The sequence below is a fragment of the Zingiber officinale genome, chromosome 8A (genome assembly GCF_018446385.1).
Source record: "Zingiber officinale cultivar Zhangliang chromosome 8A, Zo_v1.1, whole genome shotgun sequence".
Lineage (NCBI taxonomy): Eukaryota > Viridiplantae > Streptophyta > Magnoliopsida > Zingiberales > Zingiberaceae > Zingiber > Zingiber officinale.
In genome coordinates, this window is record NC_056000.1 from 55,914,305 (window position 1) to 55,941,957 (window position 27,653).

The 27,653-nt window shown below is 36.7% G+C and overlaps 2 protein-coding genes across 7 annotated transcripts; one reads left to right on the forward strand and one right to left on the reverse strand.

Annotated features, from left to right (window-relative positions):
• Positions 1-454: 454 nt before the first annotated feature.
• Positions 455-23,050, forward strand: LOC122009143 (increased DNA methylation 1-like). Of its 6 annotated transcripts, none has more exons than XR_006119478.1 (9): positions 457-4,508; positions 8,719-8,845; positions 9,056-9,141; positions 11,581-11,822; positions 14,875-14,961; positions 17,478-17,577; positions 21,012-21,216; positions 21,334-21,853; positions 21,918-23,050. XR_006119478.1 is itself a non-coding variant. In XM_042565167.1 (9 exons), the coding sequence occupies exons 1-9, from the start codon at positions 1,401-1,403 to the stop codon at positions 22,552-22,554; spliced, it is 4,203 nt and encodes a 1,400-aa protein (XP_042421101.1). In that variant the 5' UTR covers positions 457-1,400; the 3' UTR covers positions 22,555-23,050. The 6 variants fall into 6 exon arrangements, 4 of the variants coding, with proteins under 4 accessions (XP_042421102.1, XP_042421100.1, XP_042421101.1 ...); XR_006119477.1 differs by having other exon boundaries at positions 22,546-23,050; XM_042565167.1 differs by having other exon boundaries at positions 21,334-21,572; positions 22,546-23,050.
• Positions 23,051-23,978: 928 nt separating this feature from the next.
• On the reverse strand, positions 23,979-26,915 carry LOC122009144 (G-type lectin S-receptor-like serine/threonine-protein kinase At1g34300). Its single transcript, XM_042565169.1, has one exon. The coding sequence runs from the start codon at positions 26,839-26,841 to the stop codon at positions 24,142-24,144; it is 2,700 nt and encodes an 899-aa protein (XP_042421103.1). The 5' UTR covers positions 26,842-26,915; the 3' UTR covers positions 23,979-24,141.
• Positions 26,916-27,653: the final 738 nt, after the last annotated feature.

A 27,653-nucleotide genomic window follows, 5' to 3' on the forward strand; every position in this document is an offset into this window, starting at 1 on the left:
TTACACTACGACTATTCCAATGTTTGTTCATTTCCATCTTAGTTGCGAGCAACTGTTTATAATTTATTAAAAACTGATAACATGATCTTCTGTGTGTGACACCACACACTATGTTATCTATAATATAAATTAATTGAATAATCACACTTAATAAATAAATGTAGGTATTTGATCATTATGATTCTTTATTTCTAAATAAATATTTATATAAAAATTAAACTTTTAATATACTCACAAAATGAACTTATAATCAAGAAAGAAAAAACAATCCGGCAAAACCAAATTGGCAAGCAAATGACTTGTGACATCACCTATCAATCCTGGAGAGCTGCTGTGGTTCACTTCAGATGACACCAACTGTGTAATAAATGGAATTGGGCCTCCCGTTGACGCCGTGGCCATGGGCTCATCCGCTCTTTAGCTTTCCTCGGGCGTTAAAAAATAGCACAAGGCGCTACATTTTCCCACTCGCTTCGCATTGCCCGAAGACCCGAAGCCGAGAGTGAACTAGAAGGGCAAGACCGTGCCCCAGCTCATCTCCTGTTCAGTCTCAGATCGATCGGTCGTGCTGCTCTCGGGAAGAGCGAGTAGACCGAGGGACGGAGCGGCTCTAAGTGGCGCAGCAGAAATCGGATCGTCTCTAGCCCTATCTCCGTCAAAGTTCGCCCCTCTTTCGTTACTTCGGTGCATTATTGATCTAGAGTACGTTCTTGTTCTTCTACTTTTGATTTCTCTGATCGATCCTGCGGTTTTGTTCCTTGGTAAGCTTTGAGGTGTTTTGTGGAAGGGGATTGGGTGGGAAAGCCTCCCTCCTAAAGGATATGATATTGGACTGGAAATTGCTTGTAAAAGGGTGTGATTCGTAATTTCCTACTTTATTTGGGGTGCCTTTTTAGTGTCATTGTCTGGAAGCTCTGCTGGGAAGTCCATTGATGGCTAAAAGTTTCTATTTCTGGGATCGAATTCCATTTTTGAGGCACTTCCCGCCTTCTTAATATTGGCTTGCTAGGATCTATGATTTGGAGCTTAGAATGTTCACTAGCAGAGAAAAGGCTGGTTGAAGGTTTGGAATTTACTTATCCATCTTCTTTGATAGTAGGCTTCAGTTGAACATTTCGAGCTTCTTCAGGGTTGAAATCGGTTGTTTCTCGTGTGAAAGCTACAAATTTGATCTTTTTCTCTAGGCGATATTGGTTTTCCTTGAAGCTTTTGAACTTGGACTTTTGGGTTTTTTGTTGTCTGCATTGAGTCTCTCGCCCTCTTCCACTTGTCCCTCAATTAGGAGAGAATGAACCGATGGTTTCCTTCCGGATGGGTTTCTGCCCGCCCAAAAATTACCATCGTTGGTTTTTCTTAGTGAGCTAAGATATATTTTATCCTTAAAAGCAGCTTCTAGGAAGATGATAGAGTGGGCATCTACAGTTATAAAAGGATCTAAGACACACAGTGTCATGAGTGTGTTGCTTGGTCATGGAACTGATGCAATGACAGATGAGTTTGATGGCTCAAAAGGGGAGAAAGATATATTTATGGAAATCTTCAATCTAAGTGCTGACAAGGTAAACAACCTTCATGTTGCTTCAAACCTCTTGAATTTCCCAAAAGATAAGAGCATCCAATCAAGATCATTGGCTTCTATGATTTCTGAGAGCTCGGGTATGACTACTTATGTTTCCCTTAGAGATTCATCCAGCAATACTTCCCAGCCTCAATGTATCAGTGACAGAGATGTTAGTCGTTCCAGATGCCTTCTGGAGAGCTCTTCCACTGGTTCTGTTTCTGATCATTGTGATGTTCAAGAGAAAAGGATGAATTTATCTATCGAGCAACACAATCAAAAGGGTGTCACACACAGTTCCAGTCTGTTGGTATCCAGTAATGCATTGGTTGACCTGGGTCAATTACAAAATTCATCGAGCATGTTCATCCAGCATCAAGAGCAATTGCAATGCCTTGTAGTTGAATCATGTGGTCAGGGTATTCTTTCTAGTTGCTATCTCTCTCAAACACATGAAGAAATTGATGCAAGTAATAATATGGATGATGATGTTGCTCCGGATATTGAATTCAGAGGACAAGAGGTGAGAGATGCTAACATAATTAATGAGGCTAAATCCGTCACATCCCCAGTTTCTCAAGAGAGTTGTGCTTATGATCTTCTGGTAATAAATTCTACTAGCGCTCATGTTGAGACACTAAAAATACCTACGTGCATGAAACAATTGAACATTGTGAAGTCTGACAGAATAGAGGTTGCATCAAAGAAGGCATTAATTAGGGACCTTCCGGAACGCCTATGTTCACATGCAAATTGCCTTCTTACTGATGCAGGCTGGAAAATTGCACCACGTGTGAGGAATGACAGAGCTAAGTTGGCTTCTTATTATGTACCACCAGAAGGAAAACCTGTTCTTACTTCACTCTCTCAAGCCTGGAAGGCATGTGGCCGGAGACTTCATTCTAGTGCCAGAATCTCCGATAAGGATGATAAGGGGGGAGCATGGGCAAATATTGGCCAATTTTGGAGTGATTTGACAGATACCTTGTTTTACATTGATGAAAATACTCAGCCATCTAGAACCTCCATTTCTCACTTGAAAAGGTGGCAGCTTCTTGATCCATTTGTTGCCGTTGTTTACATCAACCGGAAGATTAGCCTTCTGCGAGAAGGGAAATCTCTTAAGGCTGTGAACAGTTGTACTTTTGTTTTGGCTGAGGAAAATAATAATGTCTTGGCAGATGACAATGTTGTCAGAGTCTCACACCTGGGAAAACTAAATTCAAGTTCAGGAAGTTATTTGAATCCTAATATTCAACTAGCTGGCCATGATCAGGTTCTGATAACTGTAATTCCTAAAAATCAGAAAAATTCCCAAAATTGTTTAGATTGGAAAACGAATGCCCAATGCAATCAACAAAATTGGAAAATTTCCTGTGCTTCAGGAGTTGGTCGTGGAGATCTTAGTAGTCTATCTGTAAGCAAAGGAACCAACATGCATGATGCTACATGCCTACATCCTAGTTGCAAGGAATTGACTAATTCATACAATACAGTATGTGGTTCAAACAATATATCTATATTTACTGAAGATGTCTACCCCACTTCTATCAAAGATTTTTCAGTTTTTGAATTTTCAGTTGATGAATCTCTTCCATATGTCTTGGAAACACCACTAACCAATGGCCCAGAAGCTTGCAAAGCATCTTCTTTTGAAAAATCTGTGTGTCAGCAACTAAGTAGTAGACCATCCAAATGTAAATCTGTTAAAAAGGATTTAAAAGAAGCAAGACAAAAAAGGACAATAATTTCTGCAAAAAGGAGAGTATATGGCAAGCATCTTTCCAAATTTGTTGGCTGTGATACTCTAGACCTGCCTAGTCATGAGAATACAGCTAATAAAATGGAAGTAGATGATGAACACTTGAAAATTCAACATTCAACATCTAGGCCAGGTTGCAAAGGTGTGATTCCTGTTGTTGACATTCTCAATTTTTTTACAACTGAAAAAGCAGCCATTGAGGATCAAAAATCTAACGGTCTGGATTTTTCTTTAAGTCAAGCAAGTGGTTCTGGTAAGAAGACACATAAGAAGTCCAAAAAAAAATCTGGCATCAAAACATATAATGTTGATGGCACATGTTATGTAAAATGCACAAAGGCTTTAGGCTCCCATTTTAATCAGAAAATAAAAAATGTAAAGGGCAAGAAAGAAAATATTGCCATGCCTTTTCAGAATAAAGCAGAAAACTCACTCGTTCATTCCAATGCTGATGTTTCATGTACTGTTGGGGAAACTCTTGACACACAAAGCCGCCAGATAGTTACAAAGTTAAAGGAAGCTGAAGTTTGTAAGAAGAATAGATGGAAGAGACCACGCGGGTTTCGTATTAATGATGATGATCTTCTTATTGCAGCTATTATCAAAAACAAAGATTATGTGACATGCATTGATACTAAGGGATCAAAGCTAGGAGTTTCTCAACCCAAAAAATTGAAGAAACTTGAAAGCCAAAAAGGAGGTTGTAAATTGCTACTGCGAACACCTGGCAAAGGTGCATTGTCAAAAGATGGGAAGGAAATTATTTTGGGAGCAAGAACTGTTTTGAGCTGGTTGATTGAAAGAGGTGTTTTATCCCTGAAAGATGTTTTTCAATATAGGAACCCGAAGAACAATGACTTGGTAAAGGATGGCTTGATTACTAGGAATGGGATTCTATGTAGATGTTGTGAACAGATATTCTCCTTATCTGCTTTTAAATGCCATTCTGGTTCCAAGCTCCAGAAACCGTCTTCTAATCTTTTCCTGGAGTCAGGTAGATCATACACATTATGTCAACTTCAGGCTTGGTCTGCTGAATACAAGGCAAGAAAAAGCCACATGAGAGATATGGGACTTGAGGAGGTGGATCAAAATGATGATACTTGTGGATTTTGTGTAGATGGTGGTGAACTAATATGTTGTGATAACTGTCCGTCTACTTATCATCAAACATGCTTGACCATGCGGGTATTTCACTCTTACCATCCGTCTTTTTTTTAGTACTGCATTAGTTATCAAATCATAATATCGTTGCTAGTATTATTCCACTTCATGCATAGTTTTTTTTTCTCAAAATTCCGTCTTTTTTTTTGCATTCATATTTTCAGAATGTTTGTGTACAATGTGAATCTATTATATTTTCAAAATATTTGAAGAATATTATATTATATTTGCTTTTATTTGCTTATGTTTTGTGAGAAATATCGTAACTGAGTCAGTAACACCCAAACTATGATTCAAAATATAATAGTATAACCAAATGCTTGCCATTCTTCATTATGAGAAATCCATTTTAAAATTTGTTTTTTTATTCAAGTCAAGTTACAGTTAAACCTCAATTCCGATATCAATTTTAAAGTATCATGCTTAAGTAATGTTGCTTGAGGACCAAGAGGAACAATCATGTGATATGTGCAAGATGTTTGCAATCCTATGCCTCCCTATATAATTTATAGGGTATGCAGTGTGACATATTCTACAATTGTATTGAACTACTCTTAGACAGTGAAGGAAAAATGAACAAGAAAGCAGTGAATGAAACTAGGAATGAAACTTTTGAATACTTATTTCGAAAATTAGATACAAAAGAAGGGGAAGAGATATTTAAAGTGAGAGAGAGGAGGGCAAGAGATCTTATCCAAATCAGATAAATTAAAAACGAATACAATAGAGTAGTATTAAATGATGAGTATTAATGATGAGAAAAATAAAAGAGTGATGGAAAATGTATTTTCATCAACTTTTTAATTAAGATGTAGATGATCAACTTAACTTAGGTAATTTAAGTAGGTCAAATGAGTATAGAAATTTAAACTTTTATTGTAAAATCTAAACTTCAAAAGTTGAATAAACTTAAAATAGGATTTACAATGGAAAAATAGTCAGACCATATGATATGGACCATATGATATTTTAATAAAGGTATAGAAATGTTTAGGGAAACATGGTATTGAATGACTTACAAAGTTATTCAATCTGATATTAAAAACAAAAAACATACTAAATTAGTGGAGGATAAGTGCTTTAGTTTCTTATATAAGAACAAAGGAGACGTATACAATTGTGTAAACTATAGGGGTATTAAATTGATGAGTCATACCATGAACTTGGGAAAGAGTAATAAAAAAAAATTAAAAAAAGAGGCCATGATAACTGAAAATCAATTTAGATTTATGTTTGGAAGGTCGACAATAGAAGTTATACATCTTCTTAGGCAACTAATTGAAAGTATGGGAACAGAAGCAAGGCTTATACATGATATTCGTCAATATAGAAAAAGTTTATGATAGAATCTCAAGAAAAATTATATGGAGAATTTTGGAAAAAAGTTTTGGTAGCGTATCATATATTAAAGTAAGGATATGCATGATGATATAACAATCAGACTTCATGCGGATTAATCGATGTGTTTTCCATAAAGATAGGGTTGCAACAAAGATCAACTCTAAGTCTCTTTCTTTTTACACTAATGATGGACGAACTGGACACATTCAAGATATTGTTCTGTAGTGCATGTTGTTTGCAAATGATATTGTTTTGGTAGATGAGACACGTGAAAGAGTAAATGCTAAACTCGAATCTTGGTGAGAAACACTAGAAGTGAATGATTTTAGACTTACCAGACTAAAGTAATATTAGACGTAATGAGATAAATGTTACGATAGGAGATGACGAGTTATATGCAACTGAGCATTTTAAGTATTTAGGATAATTTTTGAAAAGGAATGGAGAGATTGATAGAGACTTACGTGAAATATAAGCATGTTGGTTGAAATGGACAAAACCTCAAGTGTTCTTTATGATCGTAAAGTACCTCTAAGATTTAAAGTAAAATTTTACAAAATGGCGGTTAGACCTACTATGTTATATAAAGCTGAATGTTGGCTTATGACTCGAGTACATAAGCAGAAGATGAGAGGTGTAGAAATGAGGATGTTAAGGTGATGTGTAGACATACAAGGATAGATAGGATAAAAAAAATCAAAATATTAAAGAGAGTCGGTTGCACTTATTGAGGAAAAACTAGACGACTAATAAATGCTCCAGTTAAGTAATATGAAACTATGACAAATATGCACATCAAACAACGAAGAAGAATACTAAAAAGGATTTGGTTAGCAACAATAAAACAAGATAAAATTTATTTAAATATAAATAATGATATAGTAGGGGATAAGGTCCAATGACGTGGAAGGATCCATATAGCCAACCCCACCTGGTGGGATAACACTTGGTTGTCGTTATTATTGTATTGAACTACCCTTGTTGTACCAACTAATATGGTATAAAATATTACATTATATTGAACTACCTTTTTGCTATACCAACGAGCAGAGCTGACTCTGGGGTTGTCAATGTGGGGTTGACGCATATGACCCCACATCCGGCGGGGCCCATTTCTTTCCTTTTTTTTTTTGTAATTTTTATTTTTTTTAATAAATGCTAACAAAATGTCTTCATTGAAAAAAAAATTAAATTAAAAAGTTGAGGCCCACTTTTTTTGTTTTTTTGTAATTTTTATATGTATTTTTTTAAGTAAATACTAACTCTGTGTTAAAAAAAAATTAAAAAGGATCTAATTATAAATTCTAAAATATTATGGATTTTTTTTGGTAAAAGTGTAAAAAAAACATGCACGGAGCAATCGAGCGGACCTTTCTTCCTTCTTCACCTGTCTTTTCCTATTTCTATCTGTTTAAACTTTAAAATCCCTAAGCATAAATTTAGTTTATATGTCCTATAAAAAAAAAGTATCAATGAGAACTTGGTTTTGATACCTTATAAGATAGAAAATTAGGGTCATCATACTTAGTCCCTTCTAACGTTTGTAATCTTGGGGTCTCGGTCCTTGATCAGTTCAAGATGGCGTCGTCAATACTGTACCAGTGTTGGAGGTGTGCCGTTGGAGGAGCTCTAGCAGAGTGCTTCTCGCGGTGTCTCCAGTGAGAAGACAAAGGAGGATATAGCAGTACGAAGTAGAGGAGGAGGTGAACTTAGCATCTTGTTGCTTGTGGAAGAGGAAGTCAAAGACTGAGTTTTATTAGGCATTACCAGAGGTACCAGAAGCTTTAAAAAAAAAAGTTTATAGATCCACTACATTAACGGTACCAGAAACTTTAAAACTCTAGTCTACTATGGTAGAGTGCTTCTAACGGTATCTCATGCTTCTCTTTGCTCATGAAGACAGAGATAGAGAGTGTTGTTGGGGGCATCATTTGCGGAGGAAGAGGGATTCTAGAACCCTAATGGCTTTGGCAGTGTGTTTTTCACAGATACAAAGTGTTGCTAGGACATCATATTGTGCATTCTTGCCTTTCTGGTTGAAAGGCAAAATAAAACATTTTGTCCGTTCTGATATGCACAAAACAAAATTTAATTCCCTAGTCCCTTCCACCTATGTGTTATTTATAATAATTATATTATAATCCTTTTAACAGGGTATTCACAAATAGGTTCCTAATTTTGAAATTTGGGTCGCTAACAATGCATTTATAAATTGGGGATGCATCAAAGTTGCCTTTTTTTCTCACTTTCTACTATTGTAATACTTTTAAAGTTAAAATGTCTGATATTATGCATGTCTGAAACATTTTGAGGCACTTTTGTTGATTACTTTTCTGTGTAAACTCTTTTCCTTTCACTTCCCATTGATCTTGAAATAATAATTCTAGAACGCTATCTTGTGCAACATGTCTTCACATGTATAGAGTTTCTCCATTTGTTTATGTAAACATTCTTTTCTTTCATCTGCTACATAGTTGGGACTTAAGGAATCGCTAGATGAGGGATTTAGTTTTCACAGTTCGTCATGCCAAAATGCCTCTTATATAAGTCATTGAATACCATATAAAAATGATATATTAGTTAATGTAACTTAAAAACAAGTACATGATTTAACATTTATTATGCAATCAGAATTACATAATTCACTAATATAATTTTCAGAATCATGTTTTGTTCAAAACATTTTTCATAGCAATTGTTAGGAGAAAATTGGAATTGTTTTCCTTAGTGCCTTATTAGTGAATTCTTAGAAAATGAGTCTTTGTTTGAGCTTTTGCAAGCAGTGGGGGTGTATTGGGTATTTTTCCTAAATTTATTTTCAAAAAAGGAGGCTTCCAGGAATTTATTTTTCATAATCAAATCTTAAATGACACTTCATTCTATTCCCATTCAGGATCTTCCAGAAGGAAGCTGGTACTGCCACAATTGCATTTGTAAAAGCTGTGGGAATGTTGTGAAAGCAACAAAAGAGCATCCTAGGCCTTTGGCTGTGTTGGAATGTTCACAATGTGAACATAAATGTAAGCTCTTCCTTAGCATATCATTTTTTAACTAATCTTCGTTTTTCATTGTGCCGAGGTGTTGGAGGGGTAAACCAGATTGTTTTATTTCTGCATGAACGATGTTTTTCTCAGTTTTAGCGACCTGTGCTTGTTACTTATTTCTATTGTTTTTTAAATATCTGTTGCCTTCACTTTATAGTTTTCAAAGGTCTTTTGTGTCATTTCCAGATCACTATATCTGCATAAAGAAAAAAGATCCAAGTATTGGAGAAGTAAAATCTGGTTCATGGTTTTGTGGAGAAAATTGTGAACAGGTAATTCTAAGTTTCTAACTCAACTGTGAGAAAAGAGTAAGTTTGTTTTTTTTATAAAAGAATCTTATCTTCGTTTAATATTTGCATATGATATTATGGTAATGAATGGGAGTGCAATTAGATTTAATTCCAAACTGAAATTGTTTAGCTTTTAAGATAAGCAAAATAAAATTTCAATATATGAAATATATAGTATAAGATAGAATAGTTAAGATGGACATGAAATCCATGTAAGATATTTAGGTATTTTGATCTATTATTCAACATGAAAGGAGAGATGATGAAAATAACATTAATGAGATAAAGAATGAGTTTTGAGAAGTGAAATATAGAGGATCTTTTGGAGTCTTATCATAGTTGTGCAACCCATAAGGGTAAAAAATCTATAAAATTGTGGTGCAACTTGCCATACTTTATGGATTAAAATTATTGGGCTATCAGGAAATAACACAAAAAGGTAATATAGTAAAGATGGTAATGCTAAGATAAATCTATGAAGTTAATGGACAGGATAAAACAAATACTAATAGAGGAATTAGGTGTAGTTCTAAACTTAAATAGGTTTGAGATGTGTTCATCATCTTCAAAGATGACTAATAGATTTTGTAGTTAGAAAAGTTGAATATGTTGTATTGGGGTGGAACCCATTCCATCACAAAATGATTAGTCATATGTAGTCCTGACCACGGTTCAATGGTTTGACGGTTCTTGATAGGTCAACCTTTAACCTTAATCGTGGTTCACTGTTCGCTATGGTTCGACACGATTCAAGATTATTATTATTTAAAAAAATAAAAAATTATAAATTATGGTTTGCATTTGTTTAAGTTGCCTACATATCCCCTATTATTTTAAAGGAGTATTTTGAACCTTAGAAGTATCATTATCAGTATTTCTTTGTATCTCGGGTGTCGAAATTACTCAGGCTTATCATTGGTAAATTAAATATCGTGATCCTCATTTGGATTTCCTTGCCCCTCCGATATCGAGATGATGAACTTCCTCCTTTCACTATAATTAGAGAATTGAAGTCGAAAGCAATTGAGATTTTGAAATTGAAAGATGAGAGTAGAGTAGATAGTGTGGAAATGATGAAATGAGCTCTTTATTTATAGAATTTGGAGAATAATGGTATTAACTCGTAGTCATTGATAAAAAAAATCAAATAATCTTAATGTTAAAAAAAACAAAAATCCTCCCCCTCAACGAGCATCAGTCTAACGGTCGGAATTACTTTTACTCCTTCCCTCTAACTTTTAAATCACACTAGTATAAACGAAGTAAGTTGAAAGAAATTATTTATTCTTTTACTCTTTTTTATATATATCAAAATAAAATTATTGATTAATTATTAAATAATTAACTACCACATATGGATATTAATATGTTGTAGTCTAATTGGTTAGGACCTGGGTTCAAGTCCTGACAACACAATTCTTTTTAACAAATTTTCATTAAAAAAACATCTATATATAAAAAAATCTGTTGGACTCCCTAAACCTTCCGGTTAATTGGGCCATTGAACCGCGGCACGAGTCTGTTCAGACCCGGTCCATGGTCGTCAGACCCGGCCCATGGTCATCGGACTCGGCCCGGATATCTTCTGATAAGTAAACATAATGGGGACTGCAATATCTTCTGATATGTATTTGTCCTTGAATATGTCCAAACTTTTTGATTACTCTGGAGAATCGATCAAACCAGGCACGAGGTGACTATTTTAACCCATAGAGAGATTTGTTGAGCTTGCATATAGTCTTACCATCTCGTGCCATTTTAACCCATAGAGAGATTTGTTGAGCTGGCATATAGTCTTACCATCCAAATTTTCCTCAAATCTGGAGGTTGATTCAAATAAACCTCCTCTTCAAGCTCTCTATTGAGAAAAGCAATTTTTTATATGAAGTTGATGGAATGACCAATTTAGATTAGCGGTCAATGATAGAAGAACTATGGTAGTATTGAGTTTGGCAACAGGAGCAAAAGTCTCGGTGTAATCAATTGTTTAATGATGGAAATCAATTTTTTAAGCTTAATAATTATCAGGTAGGAAAATTATTTATATATGTTGTTTATACTGCATAGAACATTCATAGAATCGGTATTGGACATGCATCTTAAAGGGCTGAGGCTTGTTAATTTACTTATAGATTTGTAGCGTGATTTAAGATGATCATTTTTCTACTGATAAGGAAAAAAAATCGAATACCGTTTATCACATATCAAATGCATATCTTTTCCTATTTGTTTTGGAGTGATTGGCATTCTGTTAGGCTGGACATACTAACTAGGCATACAGAATTATATGTGCTTAGAATTGTGTAACAAGATAATGTTGATGAGATTTAAAAGATTATATATTGTAATCATTATTCTCTTGTTACTCTTCTTATTTCTTGTTTATTTATATCATCTGTCATAATCTAGTTGTGTTAGCAGGTTTATTTGGGTCTGCGTTCACGTGTTGGCATATTGAATGGTCTTGCTGATGGATTTTCGTGGACAATTTTGAGATGCAATCATGATGATCAAAAGATCAATTCAACACAAAAAATTGCACTCATGGCAGAGTGTAACATGAAATTAGCTATTGCCTTGAGTATTATGGAGGAATGCTTTCTCCCAATGGTTGATCCAAGAACAGGCATTAACATGATACCACATGTCCTCTACAACCGAGGGTGAAACTTGTCTTTTCTTGTTCCTAAAACATTTCATATGTTCATGTTTTCGAGCTTGGACAATGCTGTGGCATTTTCAGTACTTTGCATTTGACTTTTTTATTTTTGATAATTCATTAATCATATAGTGCGATTGCTAGATTATGAATATAATTTGGTGACAATTCATAACCATGTTTCCTTGAGGAAAAAAACTTGAGGAAGGTAACATGGATGTAAAAGAATTCCCCCAACCTCCCTTCCTTTTAAGTTGGAGTCTGCCAGCTTCATAATATTTTCTTTACCGATCCCAGAGTGATACTTAAGTGATTGTGTCCGACAAGTTCTTTCTTCAGTTTCGTTTCTCCCTGGCAGCTATTAGCAATTGGACTCTAATTAATAGTCTTCAAGGTTATCTTTGATGGGACATATGAACCATTGAAATTCAACATAATAAAGACTAGTTAATATCTTGTTATTGTCCATGTTTTATCCTTTTCAGACTACAAAAAATAACAACTTACGTAATTGAGCATGAACATGAATATTTAAGATGGGTAGAAATTTTAGCATTTCTTCTCCGAGTGCCTATATTTCCTGTCATGGTCTCAAATAGTCAAAGAACGGGCATCTTTTGATGGTATTCTACCTAAACACTGAACCATATTACTTAGTATTTAATATTAAGTGATACTTGGTGATATGGAGCATGGCACCATATGTCAGTACAGTCCTCGCCTGACAATTCAAAATTGTATCACTTTGGGATTTAAAAAAGTCTGGTACCACCTACTCTAATTATACACTAAAACTAGGTACCTATGTGAATTATAGAAACTGTGTTATCCACCTTTGCCTGATTCTATCTGTTATATGTATGATTATAATGATTTTTTACTAAGTAATTTCAATCAATGTATTTAGCTGCAACTCATCTTATAGTGAACTCATCACCTCTGTAAGAAAAAACTTATCCTGGATGCTTAGGATTTCCCAACTGCAATTGAAAACTGTCCATTTATCCACTTCTTTATGCAAGTGTGTAAACCTGACTAAAGCACACTGTTGAAAAAAATATAAACGGACTCTTTAAGTATGTGATTCCATGATTTTGTTATTATTATATTCAGAGTTATTCTTTTGAAAACTCAGGGAAGTATTGAATTTCAAGAACTGGAAAAGTTGCGGTAAATACAAACTTATCATTTTGTTTTGTAACTTACAGTTATATTACAGTAATCTAGTGGTTCTGCTGCCAATGGCAATCTAAGATGCACAAACACAATCTGGGTTCATAGTGAAGCAGTTTGGAATTCAATTAGTTCTGAGCCACACATCTTTTTCCTGCTATTTGATAATAGATCAATGTCTGGCTCGTGAACATTAGATGTATGCTTTACCCTTTTTTCCTGAAATGTTTGTTTCTTGCTACTAACTTGAATCCAGGGTTTGAGATCTTATGCCGAGTTAGTTGAAACGATTGAAACATTTTATTCCGCCAACCAACTAGCACCAGCATGAACCCGACACCAATCCCGTTGTAGCTGCGGAGGCGTCACGATGTCCGCGGCCACGCCCGAGGGGCGTCGTGATGCCTACGGCTGAGCAGGAGGGGCGTCATGACACCCACGGTTGGCAGGAGGGGGTGTTGCGATGCCCGCACTTGCGCAGGAAGGGCGTCACGATGTCCGCGGCCGCGCAGAGGGGCGTTGCAATGCTCGTTGCCGCACAAGAGGGGCGTTGCGAGTGGCCACGCTGGAAGGACGTCGCGATGCTTGCAGACATTCCGAAGGGGCCACACGACCCTTGTGGCCGCATTGAACGGGGTCGCGGGATCCTCGTGACCGCACCGAATGCGGCCGCGTGACCCCTACGGTCGCCCCGAAGGGGCCACGTGACCCTCGCGACCGTGCCGAAGGGGCCGCACAACCCCCGTGGTCATGTCGAAGGGGCCGCGAGACCCCCGCGGCAACGTTGGAGGGGTCAAGGTTGGCTTGGTCGATTTTTAATTAAATAGTTTTTTTAATTAAAATAATTTTCAGGTGGATGGAGATGATTCAAAGAGACTTAATTAAATGCTAATAAAATTATTTAATTAATTTAATATTTTATTTATTTTAATTTAAAATATATATATATATATATATATATTATTTATGTTATTATTATTTTTTAATAATCTAATTATCTCTAATTTAAATAAATAATTGAAAAAATTTAAGTTGTAATTAAATTATTCCATTAGAATATATACAAATTAATTTAAAATTCTAAAAAAATCTAATAAAATATTATATATTTCTAAAATCCTTCATAAATATTGCGCCGAAGGGATCATGATTTTTTTAGTCTTTTTGATTTAGTTAATTTTTTATTTTTAAATATCTATTTTTATAAATAAACTATTATTAATAATAATTATAAAATATTAAAAATTATATCAAAATTTTAAATAATTTTAATAAATATTTAACAAAATAATTTAAAATTTTTAAAATAATTTTGAAATTAAACATAAATTTAAAATAATCTAAAAAAATAAAAAAAATATATAATTATTAAGCATTTCAAATAAAATTTTTAAAATAAAAAATTTACAAGTAGATTATTAAAATAATTTAAAATTTTCAATTTTTTTTATAATTTTAAATTTAGTTTTGAATTTTAAGAATTACTTATTTTTTTAAAATGTCTTTTATAAAAATTTAATAGACATTATCTTATGAGAAAATATTAAAATATAAATTCAACATCACAAAATATAAACATCTTTAATAATCAAATATTAATATACACTTATATTTATATTTAAAAAATACCGAAACTATATTGGTACGATATGATACCGAAATCGTATCGTTCCGGTCCGAGATCGAAACCTCGATACAGGTCGAGATTTTAAACCTTGCTTGAATCAGTTTCTTTTACTGATTTCAATTCTCATTTAACTACATGAATTGATTAAACATTATATTTTACATAATTTTTCAATTTTTGGGATCTTTATTCCCGTCATTTATTTTGTCAGTATTCCTCGGTGTTGTTCCATTCTTACACAAAGTTTTTCTTTCAGGTCTAACTTTACCCGCTTGAATTACCAAGGATTTTATACTGTAGTCATGGAGAAGAATGATGAAATAATATCAGTGGCATCACTCAGGTAACTATAATAGCAAAGACGATACTTTTTGGTAATTTTTTAGTTTAATTCCGAGTGAGAATTCTAGGATCCATTCTTTTGAAATGAAAATTCTGCATGATAAATATTTGGGAGCATCTACTCGTTTCTTATTGGTTGATGATAATTATCTCTATACTTCATATACTTTATGTTTGAATATTTATATAGTTGCACCTGAAAGAGGATACGATTGTTGGACAGAAGAAAAACTTGTTGGCACTTGATTTCTCGTTTGGTATACTTGTTCATCCCATTTTCCTGTTGACACCTAATTGTGGTCAACATATACTGCATTTGAAAAGGATAATACCATCATATAGCCCGATCAATGACTTGGTTCTTTATCTTATTTTAATGTCAGAATTAAAATATTTTTACTTGTACCGTTCCTTTATAAAGTATAATATGGATATACATGGAAATTTCTGAAGTCTTATTTTTTAGGAAAGTTTGTTAATGGACCTGAAGTTGGAAACTCTCACAAGCACTTTCATATTGAATTCAGTTAGTTCACAACAACCATAATCTAACTTGGGAAATTTATGGTGTAGTAGGCTTGCTGGGAGGAATAAATTGTGTAGATTTGATGTAATTATTTAGATTACAAGGCGCTATAATAATTTAGTAAGAAACATTTGCATCCTCTATTAAGAAGACGTGAAGTATAGTTTCTTTTTCCCCAAAGACATAGGGTGTTCTCCGAAAGGAATGTTTTGTAGGAATTGACTGCAACGTCTTGGCAAAAATCATTACATTTTTATGAGAACTTGGGTGTAGTGTTCAATATGCAAGAGTTCTCCAAGCATAAGTTGGATAAGAACAAATATTATAGGAATACCGATTGTCTTAGATTTGTAATATGCGACGTAGGAACGCTCACTGGTAAAACAATAGAGGTAGTAGATACGATAATTAAGAGAAGAATTAATATTTTTTACAAGAGACAAAATGGGCAAAAGAGAAGGTAAAGATGATGGTTTAAGTTATGGTGTATAGGAAGAAGTAAAATAAGAAATGAAGTAGGAATTGTTGTAGATAGTTCGTTAAAGGATGAAATAATAGTACTTAGGAAAGGGAAAGGATTATAACTCTTAAAATAATAGTGACGAGAAACTATTGATGTAATTAATATATATACACTTCAAGTAGAATTATATAATGACACTAAATATAGGTTTCGGAAAGAACTAGATGAGGTAATATAAAAAATTTTATCAAACGAAATGATTTTAATAGGAGAATTTAAATGGATATACAGAAATAAGAAATGAGGAATATGATAGGGTGTATAGGGGTTATGGGTTTGAAAAAAAAATGGAGGAAAAATTATATTGGATTTTGAATTTATAATAAATAATATGTTTTTTAAGAAAAGAAAAGTATACTTGGCTACATTTAAAAGTGGGAATACTAAATTGTAAATTGGCTTTTTTATAGTTAGGAAAAATAAAATAGATTTGTGAATATTGCAAAGTCATCTATAGAGAAAATCTAACTACTCAATATAGGTTAGTCATGTTGATTTACACCTCAAGCATAATATTAATAGAAGGAAAATATGCACGACTCTTCGAATCAAGTGGTGAAAGTTAAAGGTAAGAAATAAAGTATAAGGAGATGGTATGAGCACAAATATTTGGACATGATGATTCGAATACAACATGAGATAAGATGACTTAAAAATTGAAAATGATGGCTAAGAGCATACTCGATGAGTCAAAAGGATGTGCACCATCAAGTAAAGAATTTTAGTGATAGAACGAGAACATGCAAGAAGAGTGAAGGAAAAATGAACAACCTATTAGTTATTATACACTTATAAAAAAGAACAAAATTTTAAAAATTATGCCGTAGCAAAAAAAATGAGACTAAGAAAGCATCGGTAAAGTCAAGAATGAAACTTTTGAACGCTTATATTGACAATTGATACAAAAGAAGGGGAAAGAAACGTCTATAGAATAACTAAAGCGAGAGAGATAAACAAGAAATCTTATCTAAATAAGATACATTAAAGATGAATACATAGGGTACTAGTGAAAAATGAGGAAATAAATGAGTGATGGAAAAGATATTTTCATTAGTTTTTTAATGAAGGTTTAGGCGACCCAACTTAATTTAGGTAATTTAAATAGGTTAAAGGATTATAGAAATTAAAATTTTTATTATAAAATTCAAACTTCAAAAATGAAATAGGTTTTAAATGAGATGCAAAGTGGAAAAATAGGCGGACTAGATGATATTCTAATAAATGTATGGAAGTGTCTAAGAAGTCACTTTTCCATGCCTGATTGACAGATGCATTAAATTGTATGTGGTTTGTTATTTGTCCTATATTACAGCTAAAAGAATTTAGCAATTGTATCCTTCTTTAAGCTGCTTTTCCATTTTATTCTTATTAATTATAAGTCTTCCTTGTGAAATGCTTTCTGCTATAAGAACCATGGGATACATGACTTATTGTGTTTTGCTAATTATCTAATCTTTTGTCTTTTCAGAATTCATGGTATTACAGTGGCTGAGATACCTCTTATTGCGACTTCAAGTGAGCATAGACGACAAGGAATGTGCAGACGGCTCCTTAATGCAGTTGAAAAGGTACCATACTGGTGCATTGTGATTTCAGTGTTTTCTTTCTAGGCTGACTATGATTTGAAAGAGTTGTCTATGTTGTATTTCTGCATTTTGTGCATCTAAAGATATTTAAATTTTGAATAAATTGCCTTTTTCATTTTTGTTTAATGACAGTTTTTGATCAAATATTGAAGAAATACATTTTGATCAATGGGTTTCCCTCGTATAATTGGAAAAACAAGTTGTAATGTTCTAAGAAGAGAGTTCTACTTACATTTCCAAATTGTGAATGTCTATATCTATACCAATAATTTCTTGCTAAAGTGGTATTTTGTAACTAACCACTAAGTTAATTGTCATGACCTGAATGACTCTTCCTAGATGAGGGGATTCACTTAATGTTAGACTATTCTATTAATATTACATGTACTACGTATCAGTCCATATGACATAATATTACAGGATGTATGCACATGACTTGACCTAAAGTTGAACACCACTAAGAACATATAACACTAAGAATAATGAGACAATTTTATATTCAAATGATTAAATACCAATTTAAATTGTTTGAATGCACTAACAAACGTAAAGAAAGAGTAGATCAACAAGCCAAATAAAACCAAAAAGAAATGCATAGATAGCAAAATGCTAACAGAAACATACACTAAACTTTTCAATGACTCCAATGATTTGGGTAGAACATGTTTTATGGTGACAAATGTTTTGGTTTAACACCCTAGTACTATCCTATGGTAAATGAAGAGGCAAGACAAACAGGATATCAGTTTGAAAAATAGTTGACAGATAATGAAGTGTAAAACAATATGGTTAGTAGTGAGATGATAAATATCAAAGAATTGATTCATCTGATGTAGCTAGCCCAAGCATTCTGAAGCAAGAGAGCAATAGATTGCGCCCACTCAACATGGGTATAAATACACAGCCCGACACACTTGTGACTGATCGAATGTTATTATCAGTAACATAAACATGTGCTTACAAGCCATCGAGCTACCCTCCTGATATAGCATTCATTTTATTGTTCATTTATCATACATGCCTTATGTGCCATATCATGATGTCATGTTATTATGCCAATTTAGTGTCCAAAAATGTTACACACCGTGTTTTTATTTCCACTTAGAATACCAAACTTTTATATGTTGCATCATGTATTCATAGTATAAGAAGCAGCAATACTATTCCATTTAGTTTGTTTGGATCATAGCATGTGTATCTAGCAATGAAAGCAACGACACTAGCTAGCAATAGTAATGAGCATGTGCCATGAAACTTAAGCAAATAATAAGCATTGGTAAATATGCATGTCATTTACGAATAAGATAACATAAGAGTTAATAATCCAAGAAGCAACACAAGAAAATAAGAATAAAAAGGTCAAGCATTCCTCCTCTAGTTACGTAGCATTTACTACTAAAGTTCACCTATCCATATACACTGTATATGTAAATTTTGCCACGCACCACCTTAGTTATAGTAAAGACTCAAACTACAAGTTCAAAATTCAATAACTAAGGTTCTGTTTATTTAGTAAAAAATATTTTTTTGGAAAATATTTTTCATACTTTTAGTGTCTGGTGCAAACATGAAATCATGTTCAATAGAAAAACTTTTCTTTTGGCTGATTAAAAATTTTCTTTTGGTGATAGATATTTGTTAAGGAAAATGACATCCTCTAAAAAGAGCAAAAGATATTTTCTGCACTCATCCACAGGCGCTTATCTCTATCAATGTTGATCTCTTTTAACTTCACCCTTTCCACTTGTTTATGCAGGCTGATTGATTCACGAAAGTTGATTGAGCTTAGTGGTTCAAGCCTGTCAAGTGGGTCAAGTAGTGGGTGGGTCGAGAAAGACAATTGATTCAATTGGGTTGAGTAGCCAAAGTAGGTGAGGCAGTGTGAGTAGGTCAGTGTTTATTGTCCCAGGTGGGCTGGGTGCCGAGTCACTTAGTTTGATCTAGTTGAGGTGGATAGTGAGAGATGATCCATACAGTCCAATCAATATAAGTTGGTCAGGTTAGGTGCACCATTGGGTCAACATCCAATCATTTCAAGCGGATGCGAGCCACGCGGTGTGGATGAGCCAGATGGGCAAGCTGCATAGTGTCAATGCGATCAAACAGCTTAGCTTAGACTGGCCAAATTGTTTAATCAACCTAGCCTTGTGAGGGGGAAAATATTTTCCAGTATGTGCATCAAATATAAGAAATTAATTTTCAACTTACATTAAATGTATTTTTTAGAAAAAAGATTTTTTTTGAAAGTGTTTTCCACAAATAAGTTATTTTCATTCAAACAAACAAAATCTAGGTCACTAAATACTTATTGAACTCAACCTACACAAGCCATTAATCTCCCTTTTAAGGCCATTAGATTCTAAACCACTAGGATAATATATTTAAGCAATTTTAATCATGGTGAAGTATTTCCTAAGTCACAATGGTATAAACCATAATTATTGAAGGAACAACCTAACAAGGAGAAAGGACCCTACCACAAGTGAAGTGCACTGAGATTGAATTCGCAAAGGAAAACAGCAAAGGACACCTCATTTTAGTCGCTACCCTTAATGAGAAACAGGGGTTTAGATTATTCTATACATAGGAGAGCTAAGGCTTATATTAGACACATGGGAGCGTAACCTTATCACTCTTTATTATTGCTGCTTGAAGAAGATACACAGTTTGCTGCTTCCACAGGAATAAGGCACAGGAAAGGTTTATGACTGCCTGCCGCTCTGATTATTCCATCAATACTGATTGAGAGGAACAAGGAATTCAATCGAAACTCAAACTTGAAATAGGAAAGGGAAGCATACTTAAGATCCTAGAAGTGAAATCACACTGCTTACTCACGGATGGAATATGAGGAAAGGGAAGTCATTGCTTGTTTGACAAAGGAAATAAGGCTCATGGGAGATGAAATCACATTGACCAGTGGCAACAGATGTAGTCAAGGGAGGCTATGATCGGGTTTTCTGATGTCCAATTAAGTTGTCATGGCACTGACACTAATTTGCAAGGGGAAAGGGTTGCAGGAAGAAGTGGATAAGTTTGCAAGGTTGCCAAGGAGATGAAGTCACAAGGTGGGAGGAAGATGTGGCTTGATTTCTTTCCAGAATTGCGAAGAAAAAGGAAGGGATTTCAATTTGGGGAGGGATGTGTTCTGTGTTCTAATCTCCAGGGGAAGGGATTAACACCTAATGGGCAGTGGGTTAGCAGGTAGCGGATTATAGATATTAATAGATAGAACACTAATTCTTTTTCTTTTGGTCACTGTCTAAATTTACCTATAATATTTGATATGTATTTTCTAGCTTTGTGTCATATACTGAAGTAATCACTTTGTCCATTGGTGGCATCCTCTGTTTATTTCATCAGCTTTCTTTTCTGTTCTTAACTCAAAAATAGTCCCTGTATGGCTTTTTTTACAGACACTTAAATCCTTCAAAGTCAAGATGCTGGTTTTATCAGCTATACCTGGTCTCGTGGAAACATGGACATCACATTTTGGTTTCAAGTCTATTGGGGATATTGAGAGGAGGCAGTTAAATCATGTCAACTTTATGTTGTTTCCTGGGACAGAATTGTTGATCAAGAATTTGGAAGATACAACTGAAGAAACTGGTGAAGTTATAGGTGACAACAATTTATAATTGGATATCTTCTATATTTGTGCTAGCAATTTATCTTCTATTGTTAGGCTTTCCTCAGCTCCTATTTCTTGTACTACAATACTAAGATACAGTTTTGCAGGATCAGATGACGCTTCTTGCTCAAGAGTCAGCCAATCTTCCTGTTGTGATGACACTAATAAAATTGATGTGGAAACTACAGTACAAACCAATGAGATTTCTGGAGATGATGCAGATCGTGGAGCTTTTATCTCAACAATGAATGGAACTCATCAAATAGACCATAAGTGGCAGCAGAAGGGATTATTTATACAATTGGATGACACTCCTAACTCAACATCCAAGCCTGATGATAACAAGGCAAATATCTCTGAATCATTCTGCATAAATGTAGAAAATTTGAACAATCAAGTAACAAGAAAGTTTAATAAAATAGTAGAGGATTCAACGGTTTTGTTCACTCCATTGAAGTAAACTATAGTTGCTTGTCTGGTGGAACACAACATCAATCACCATTATTGGAAATTCTACGTATTAGGGAGATGCAACTAAAGGAGTTCAGTGGTTGCAAGTTTTTGGCATATTACTCCATGTTCCAAGATAATAGTTGATGGTTTCCTGTGATTGCATCCTATAATGAGGTGTGCTTACATGAAAGTTCAATGATAGAACACTCATATATTTGACAATTTGTGTGTTATTCAGGTTCTTGCTTGATTCTTTTCCATCAAACATAAAGATATTTTGCCGGGGAGTATCAGGCTATTATGATTTATAAAACAAGTTCATCTAAGGGGTTGATATGAAGCTTATACTGGAATCATGCAAAGTTCAGAAAACAATTTACTAATCTGCAGACTAGCAAGGATTGAAACTGATGATCCAGTTACTGCAAATTCTTTGAAACATCAATTCAAGTAATTTGGTTTGCAAAATAAGTGGAGGCTGTAATGTATGTAGTATTTCCCATCCTACCAGAGGTTGTCTTCAGCTAGTAAGAGAAGCAGCAAAATAACAAGTTTTCTTTGATCTTTAATTGTTTGATATGCTTTCACCCAACCATTTTAAGGGCCTATTGTTAAATATCCATAGAAAGCAGGTTATGAGAAAACAGAAGTGCAATCACTGCTCTTAATTAGCATTTTTAAGAGATCTTGTTTAATACTTCTGGGATTTCTTTCAGAAGCTATGGGCCATTGGCTGGCAATGCAATAGTTAGTTTAATGCAGAGAACAATGAGCATAAATAGGACTGATTGCCTTTTTCTTTTGCTTTCTAGTACCTTCATAGCCTGCTAACAAAATTGTAGCTAAGGTGGTGCAACTTTATACAGATTATTTAATGGCTGGAACAACTCCGTACTTCCTAGTCCCGGCGTGAAAGCGAATATTAGGGAATTCAATGATTCTGACTCATCTTGTTGGAACCTAAGTAATTTTGGGAGCTGAGAAGACTGTTGGTTGTCGAAAAAGGATTTTAACTTGCAGGATATCATGACTGCCTGTTGCTGAAATAAGAATTGTGCCGCTGAACAAAACTTTCATGATGTCTCTGGATTAACAGGGAGGGTTACTATGTCTGCTAAAGCAGAAGCCTACAACTGTGCAGTTCTCTTTTACATTTTTCTCTGTCTCTAACCTTTGTTTTTGCTGTAACCAGTGCTTGAATGGATTTTGAGAGATTTGGATGGGTTCAGTGAACATCCCTATTTAATCTTGCAATACTTGTGATTGCAAATGCTAACTGAATCACTAATACAATACTGCTTTGGATTTGTTTAAAATCTCAGAATGAGATCCAGATATAATGTGAATTATAGGATGTAGATTATATTGTCAGTTTGTCCTCCTTAACCTGATATGATTATCAAGATTTCTGCTTGTTACTGAATACAGAATTAGGAGCACAAAGGATGGATGCTATTTTTTGATGCAAATGAAATTGGTTAAGATGTCAAATTTTTTGTTCGGAGCAAACCACAGATTGTTTTGGTTTCCTAATTCCACCGTGAATGGTTGGTTTGATGCAGATGGATTTGAACTTCCAAGCTCAACTTTGAATTAATATCTGCTTGCTTGAAATGTATTTGGTGTATCTAAGATCCTTTGGAACTGACTCATTCATATTGTCTTTGTAATTGCAGCCATTTTAAGCGCGAACAATTGGACTGTGAGTAAGACGTTGTGGCTTCAATTTGTAATCCGGATTGTAGACGCGTGATTGAAGCAGCTAATTAGCAAGCAGAGAAGAAAACGCACGGTGTCAACGAGGAACAGAAGGTAATAAACTTCTATTGGATCTCATCCTTTATCTTTCTCTTTCTCATTAATAATTTTGTTATTAAATCGCATCTCAATCATAATGTTTTTTTCTTAAATTACATTTAACTCTTAATTTTGTTATTAAATCAATTTGTGATAAAATTTTCAAAAAACAAAGTTAAATATTTAAATTATTTAAACTTGAATTATTTTTTTAGAGTTTATTACCGTTAAATCTTGACATTGAAGCAAAAAGGGTAAACTTGTCATCTAATGGCCCTTCAAGGTGACTCCACGCATTCTAAAAAAAGGATTAGTGCAGTATCTTTTGCATGAGAAAATCAATTTATGATAAGAATTTTAAAAAACAAAATTAAATATTTAAATTATTTAAACTTGATTTTTTTAAAGAATTTCTTACCGTTAAATATTGACATTGTAGAAGAAAAAAAAAAGGTAAAAAGCGATTCAAAAAGATAAATTATCTTAGCACAGCTCACCGATATATTGGCATCAGTTAAAAATTGATTTCAAAATCTATTATTATAACAAAGCACTCGTATAAATACCAAATGCGCCGATCAGACAGTTAGATCTTGACATTGAAACAACTGCTGGCATTCTCGAAATTAACAATATGCCATCTATTTTCCAAGTTTATGACTTAGTTACAGTGAAGAAATATCGGTGGAGAGGAGCGAGATCGTCGTCTTCTCCGGATTCCTCTTGGAAATCGACGACATGCTGGTCATCGACTGCGATAAGCTCGACAAGGGTGGCGCCGCCGGAGAGTAAGCCTCGAAAACACTCGCACTAGTACCCAGACTACTGGTCGTGGTGGGAACAGGCATGGAACCATCCGTGACCTTGGGAGCAGGAGGCCTCTCGATCTCCAAGACCCCTTCCAACATCTGCACCACCTTCCCCATCGACGGCCTATGCGACGGCTGCTCTTGGATGCACCAGAAACTCACCATGACCGCCCTCTCCAGCTGCTCCATGTCCACCTCCTGCTCGTTCAGCCTCTTGTCCACGATGTTCCCCACTCTCCCCTCTTCGAACTCCTCATAAGCCCATACAGAGAACTTTTTCCGGTCGGTGTCGTCGGCGACGTCGAAGTTGCGCCGGCCGCTGACGATCTCCAGCAACACCATCCCGTAGCTGTAGACGTCGGACTTGGAGGTGATGGGGAGATTGGCGAGCCATTCCGGCGCCAGGTAGCCCCTGGTTCCCCTGACGCTGGTCAACGTCCGCTGCCGGTGATCTTTCGGGTGCACCAGCTTCGCCAGCCCGAAATCGGAAACCTTCGCCGTGTTGTTTTCGTCGAGGAGGATGTTCTCCGGCTTGATGTCGCAATGGACGATGCAATCCCGGCATTCTTCGTGCAAGTAAGTGATTCCCTTGGCGGTCCCGACCGCGACGCTGAACCTAGCGGGCCACGGTAGCTTCCCGGACGCGTCGCCGGAGAAGAGGGCGCCGTCGAGGGAGCCGTTCTTCATGAACTCGTAGACAAGGAGACGGTGCCGGCCTTCGGAGCAGAATCCGATGAGACGGACGAGGTTGAGGTGGTGGGTGCTGCTGATGGTGGCGACCTCCATCCGAAACTGCTTCTCGCCCTGCTCGATCCCTTCGAGCTGTTTCACGGCGACGGGGGTTCGGTTGGCGAGGACGCCCTTGTAGACGGCGCCGAATCCGCCTTCGCCCAGTTTGTCCTTAAATTTCTTGGTACTTCTTTGCATCTCGCGGAAGGAGAACTGAACGGGGGCGCCGGAGGCGTACTCCAGGAGGGCGTACTGCGCCGACGAAGGCCCGTACTTGGCGCTGTTACGGCAGAAGAGCCACCACAGGCCCCACTCGAGGAGTATCAAACAAGCGATTGTGGCGAGGATGAGGACCGCCACGAGCCATGCCCTGAGCTTTGATGATTCCGAGTGGATTTCGGTCGTAGCGGAGAAGGAATTGCGGAGCGCCGGGGCGCAGACTTTGACGAAGGAAGTGCTCGGAAGGGCCGTGGACCGATAGCCGCTCACGAAATTTGAGACCTTCAAGTAGCAGAAACCAGAGCCGTCGGCTAGGGCGGTGGAAGCGACACAGGAGGTGCCGGAGAGGCAGTTGAGCCGGCAGGCGGTGATGCCGACGAAAAATTGCTCGGCGGAGATCTCCGGCGGGAAGGTTAAGAATTGTGTGTGGGGAAGATCCAACATGGTGGAGTTGCCAGGGCAATCCTGGATATCCGTCCGTCGTTGGCAACCCTTACGGGGGTTGTTTGGATCCACGAGGTCGAAATTCTGGGAGGGGCACTCGCAGATGGGCGACGTGTTGTTGTAGCTGCAGATGCCCATGTTGCCGCACCATCCGAAGACCTCGCACTGGTCCTCCACGGCCGACCATCTCTCCGTGGCCGTGTTGCTCCCACCGACGGCGGTGTAAACCCTAAGGTTTCCGTCGGAATCCAGCTTCAGAAACCGAATCAAGTTGCCACTCTCGCCGTAGTCGCTGCTGTAGGCGATCGCGACGGAGGTGGTGAGCGAGGGGTCGATGAGCGAAACGATGCCGTTGGTTTGGAGGGTCAAAGAGGGGGAGGTTAAGTTTCGGTCGCTGGTGAAGGTCGAGTTGAACCCTTTGTTGAAGTAGGAAATGGAACGGTTCCAGAGGAGGGTTAGGTTTCCCGTCCGGTCAAGGGAGAAGGTGTAGTCGCCGGAACGCAGGGTCTGACCCAAGGTAAAGCTTTGCAACTGGAGAATGGTGTCCGTCGGGTTCCCGAAGCTGTCCCAAACGTCGCCGCCGGTGGAATTGCTGAGCACGAAGTTGCCGCCGTCGCGGAGGGCCGCGGAGGAAACGCCTCGGCCGGCGGTGTTGGACTGCCAAACGACAACGCCGGAGCCGTTGACGAGGCGGAGGTCGCCGTCCGAGCGAAGCTGGAGGGAGGCTCCGGAGTCGACAGAGGCGCCTCCGGCGCTCCACACAGGAACGCCGCCGGAGTAGGTGATGGCGGCGAGGTAGAGCGAGGGATTATCGGGATCCGAGATGAAGCCGAGGGAGAAGGTGCCGTCAGGGGACGCCCAGGAGGAGTTTCTCGTCGGAGTGAGGGTCGATCCCAGGGCGACGTCCTGTGATCTGGCGATGGAAAAAGAACCGACGAGCAGCAGAAACGACAGCCACAGCGGAACAGGGGAAGGTAGCAGCTTTAAGCCCCCAGATCTCATCGGATCACCACCTGGGCTCTCTCCTTCAACACCACTGTATTGGAGATGGACGCCGAAAACAGGAGAAGGAGAAATACTAGGAAGACGAAGACGAAGAAGAAGCGTTTGGCCGAGGTAACACGGCGCTCTGTGGTCAGACTTATGCGTTGAGTCGTGACTCATGAGGGTGGGATGACTTTGTCTTCCGACCACCACCGTTGGATGCGGCTGAAAGAGGGTCTTGATGAAACTTGCGATGGTCTGCGAGAAGGCCGCAGAGTTTCTCGAGTGGAAGAAGACTCACCGATAACAATTTGGACTTTTACTCTGCTCTCCTCTCCTGATGCGGATGGGACACGGGGAGAAGGGCGGATTGGAAGATGTGGTGGGGGCGTCGGTCTCAGACTTTTACTGTGATTTTTTATTTTCGACGAGACTTTCACCGGCGGCTGATTTGACGAGGACCATCAGCTCGCTGAGAGAAAGGGTATTAATGATACATTAATTTCACTCGCGTTAATGCTGCTGAAGTTGAGCTGGCAACCTACAGCACAGGGTCACCCTGCTCACCCCCAAACGAATGAATGATAAAGAATCGATACAGATAAGTAAATCAGTATCCAAGAAGTTCTCATTGTGAAAAAGCATTTTTTATGATTTCACCGTGATTCGACCTTGCATCATATTACAGATTTATATTATTAGCTAGACTACTTTCTGGGTTACAGTCCGGATTAACAAACTTTTTTGTTTAATTTTTTCCAATTCACAACTTCGGAGATTCCCTAATAAAAATTTGTTGATAGTTGAGTTTGTCCGTGGCAATAATAAAAATGTGTAAGGGAATTAATGTTTGTATGACTCAGTGATTATACAGTTGTTTGGTCCTCTAGGCATCGGGACTTCACATTCTCAAAGAAATATATTTGAAAAATTAGATGTCCGAAGGATATTGGGAATACCTAAGTAGCCTAGTAGGTTATTTATTACTGAAG

Excerpts from the sequence above, each read along its gene's own strand:
- LOC122009143 (XM_042565165.1), top strand. The coding sequence starts at position 1,401 with ATGATAGAGTGGGCATCTACAGTTATAAAAGGATCTAAGACACACAGT. Across the intron at positions 4,509-8,718 it reads AAACATGCTTGACCATGCGG|GATCTTCCAGAAGGAAGCTG; the intron begins GTATTTCACTCT and ends ATTCCCATTCAG. Across the intron at positions 14,962-17,477 it reads ATATCAGTGGCATCACTCAG|AATTCATGGTATTACAGTGG; the intron begins GTAACTATAATA and ends TTGTCTTTTCAG.
- LOC122009144 (XM_042565169.1), bottom strand. The coding sequence starts at position 26,841 with ATGAGTCACGACTCAACGCATAAGTCTGACCACAGAGCGCCGTGTTAC.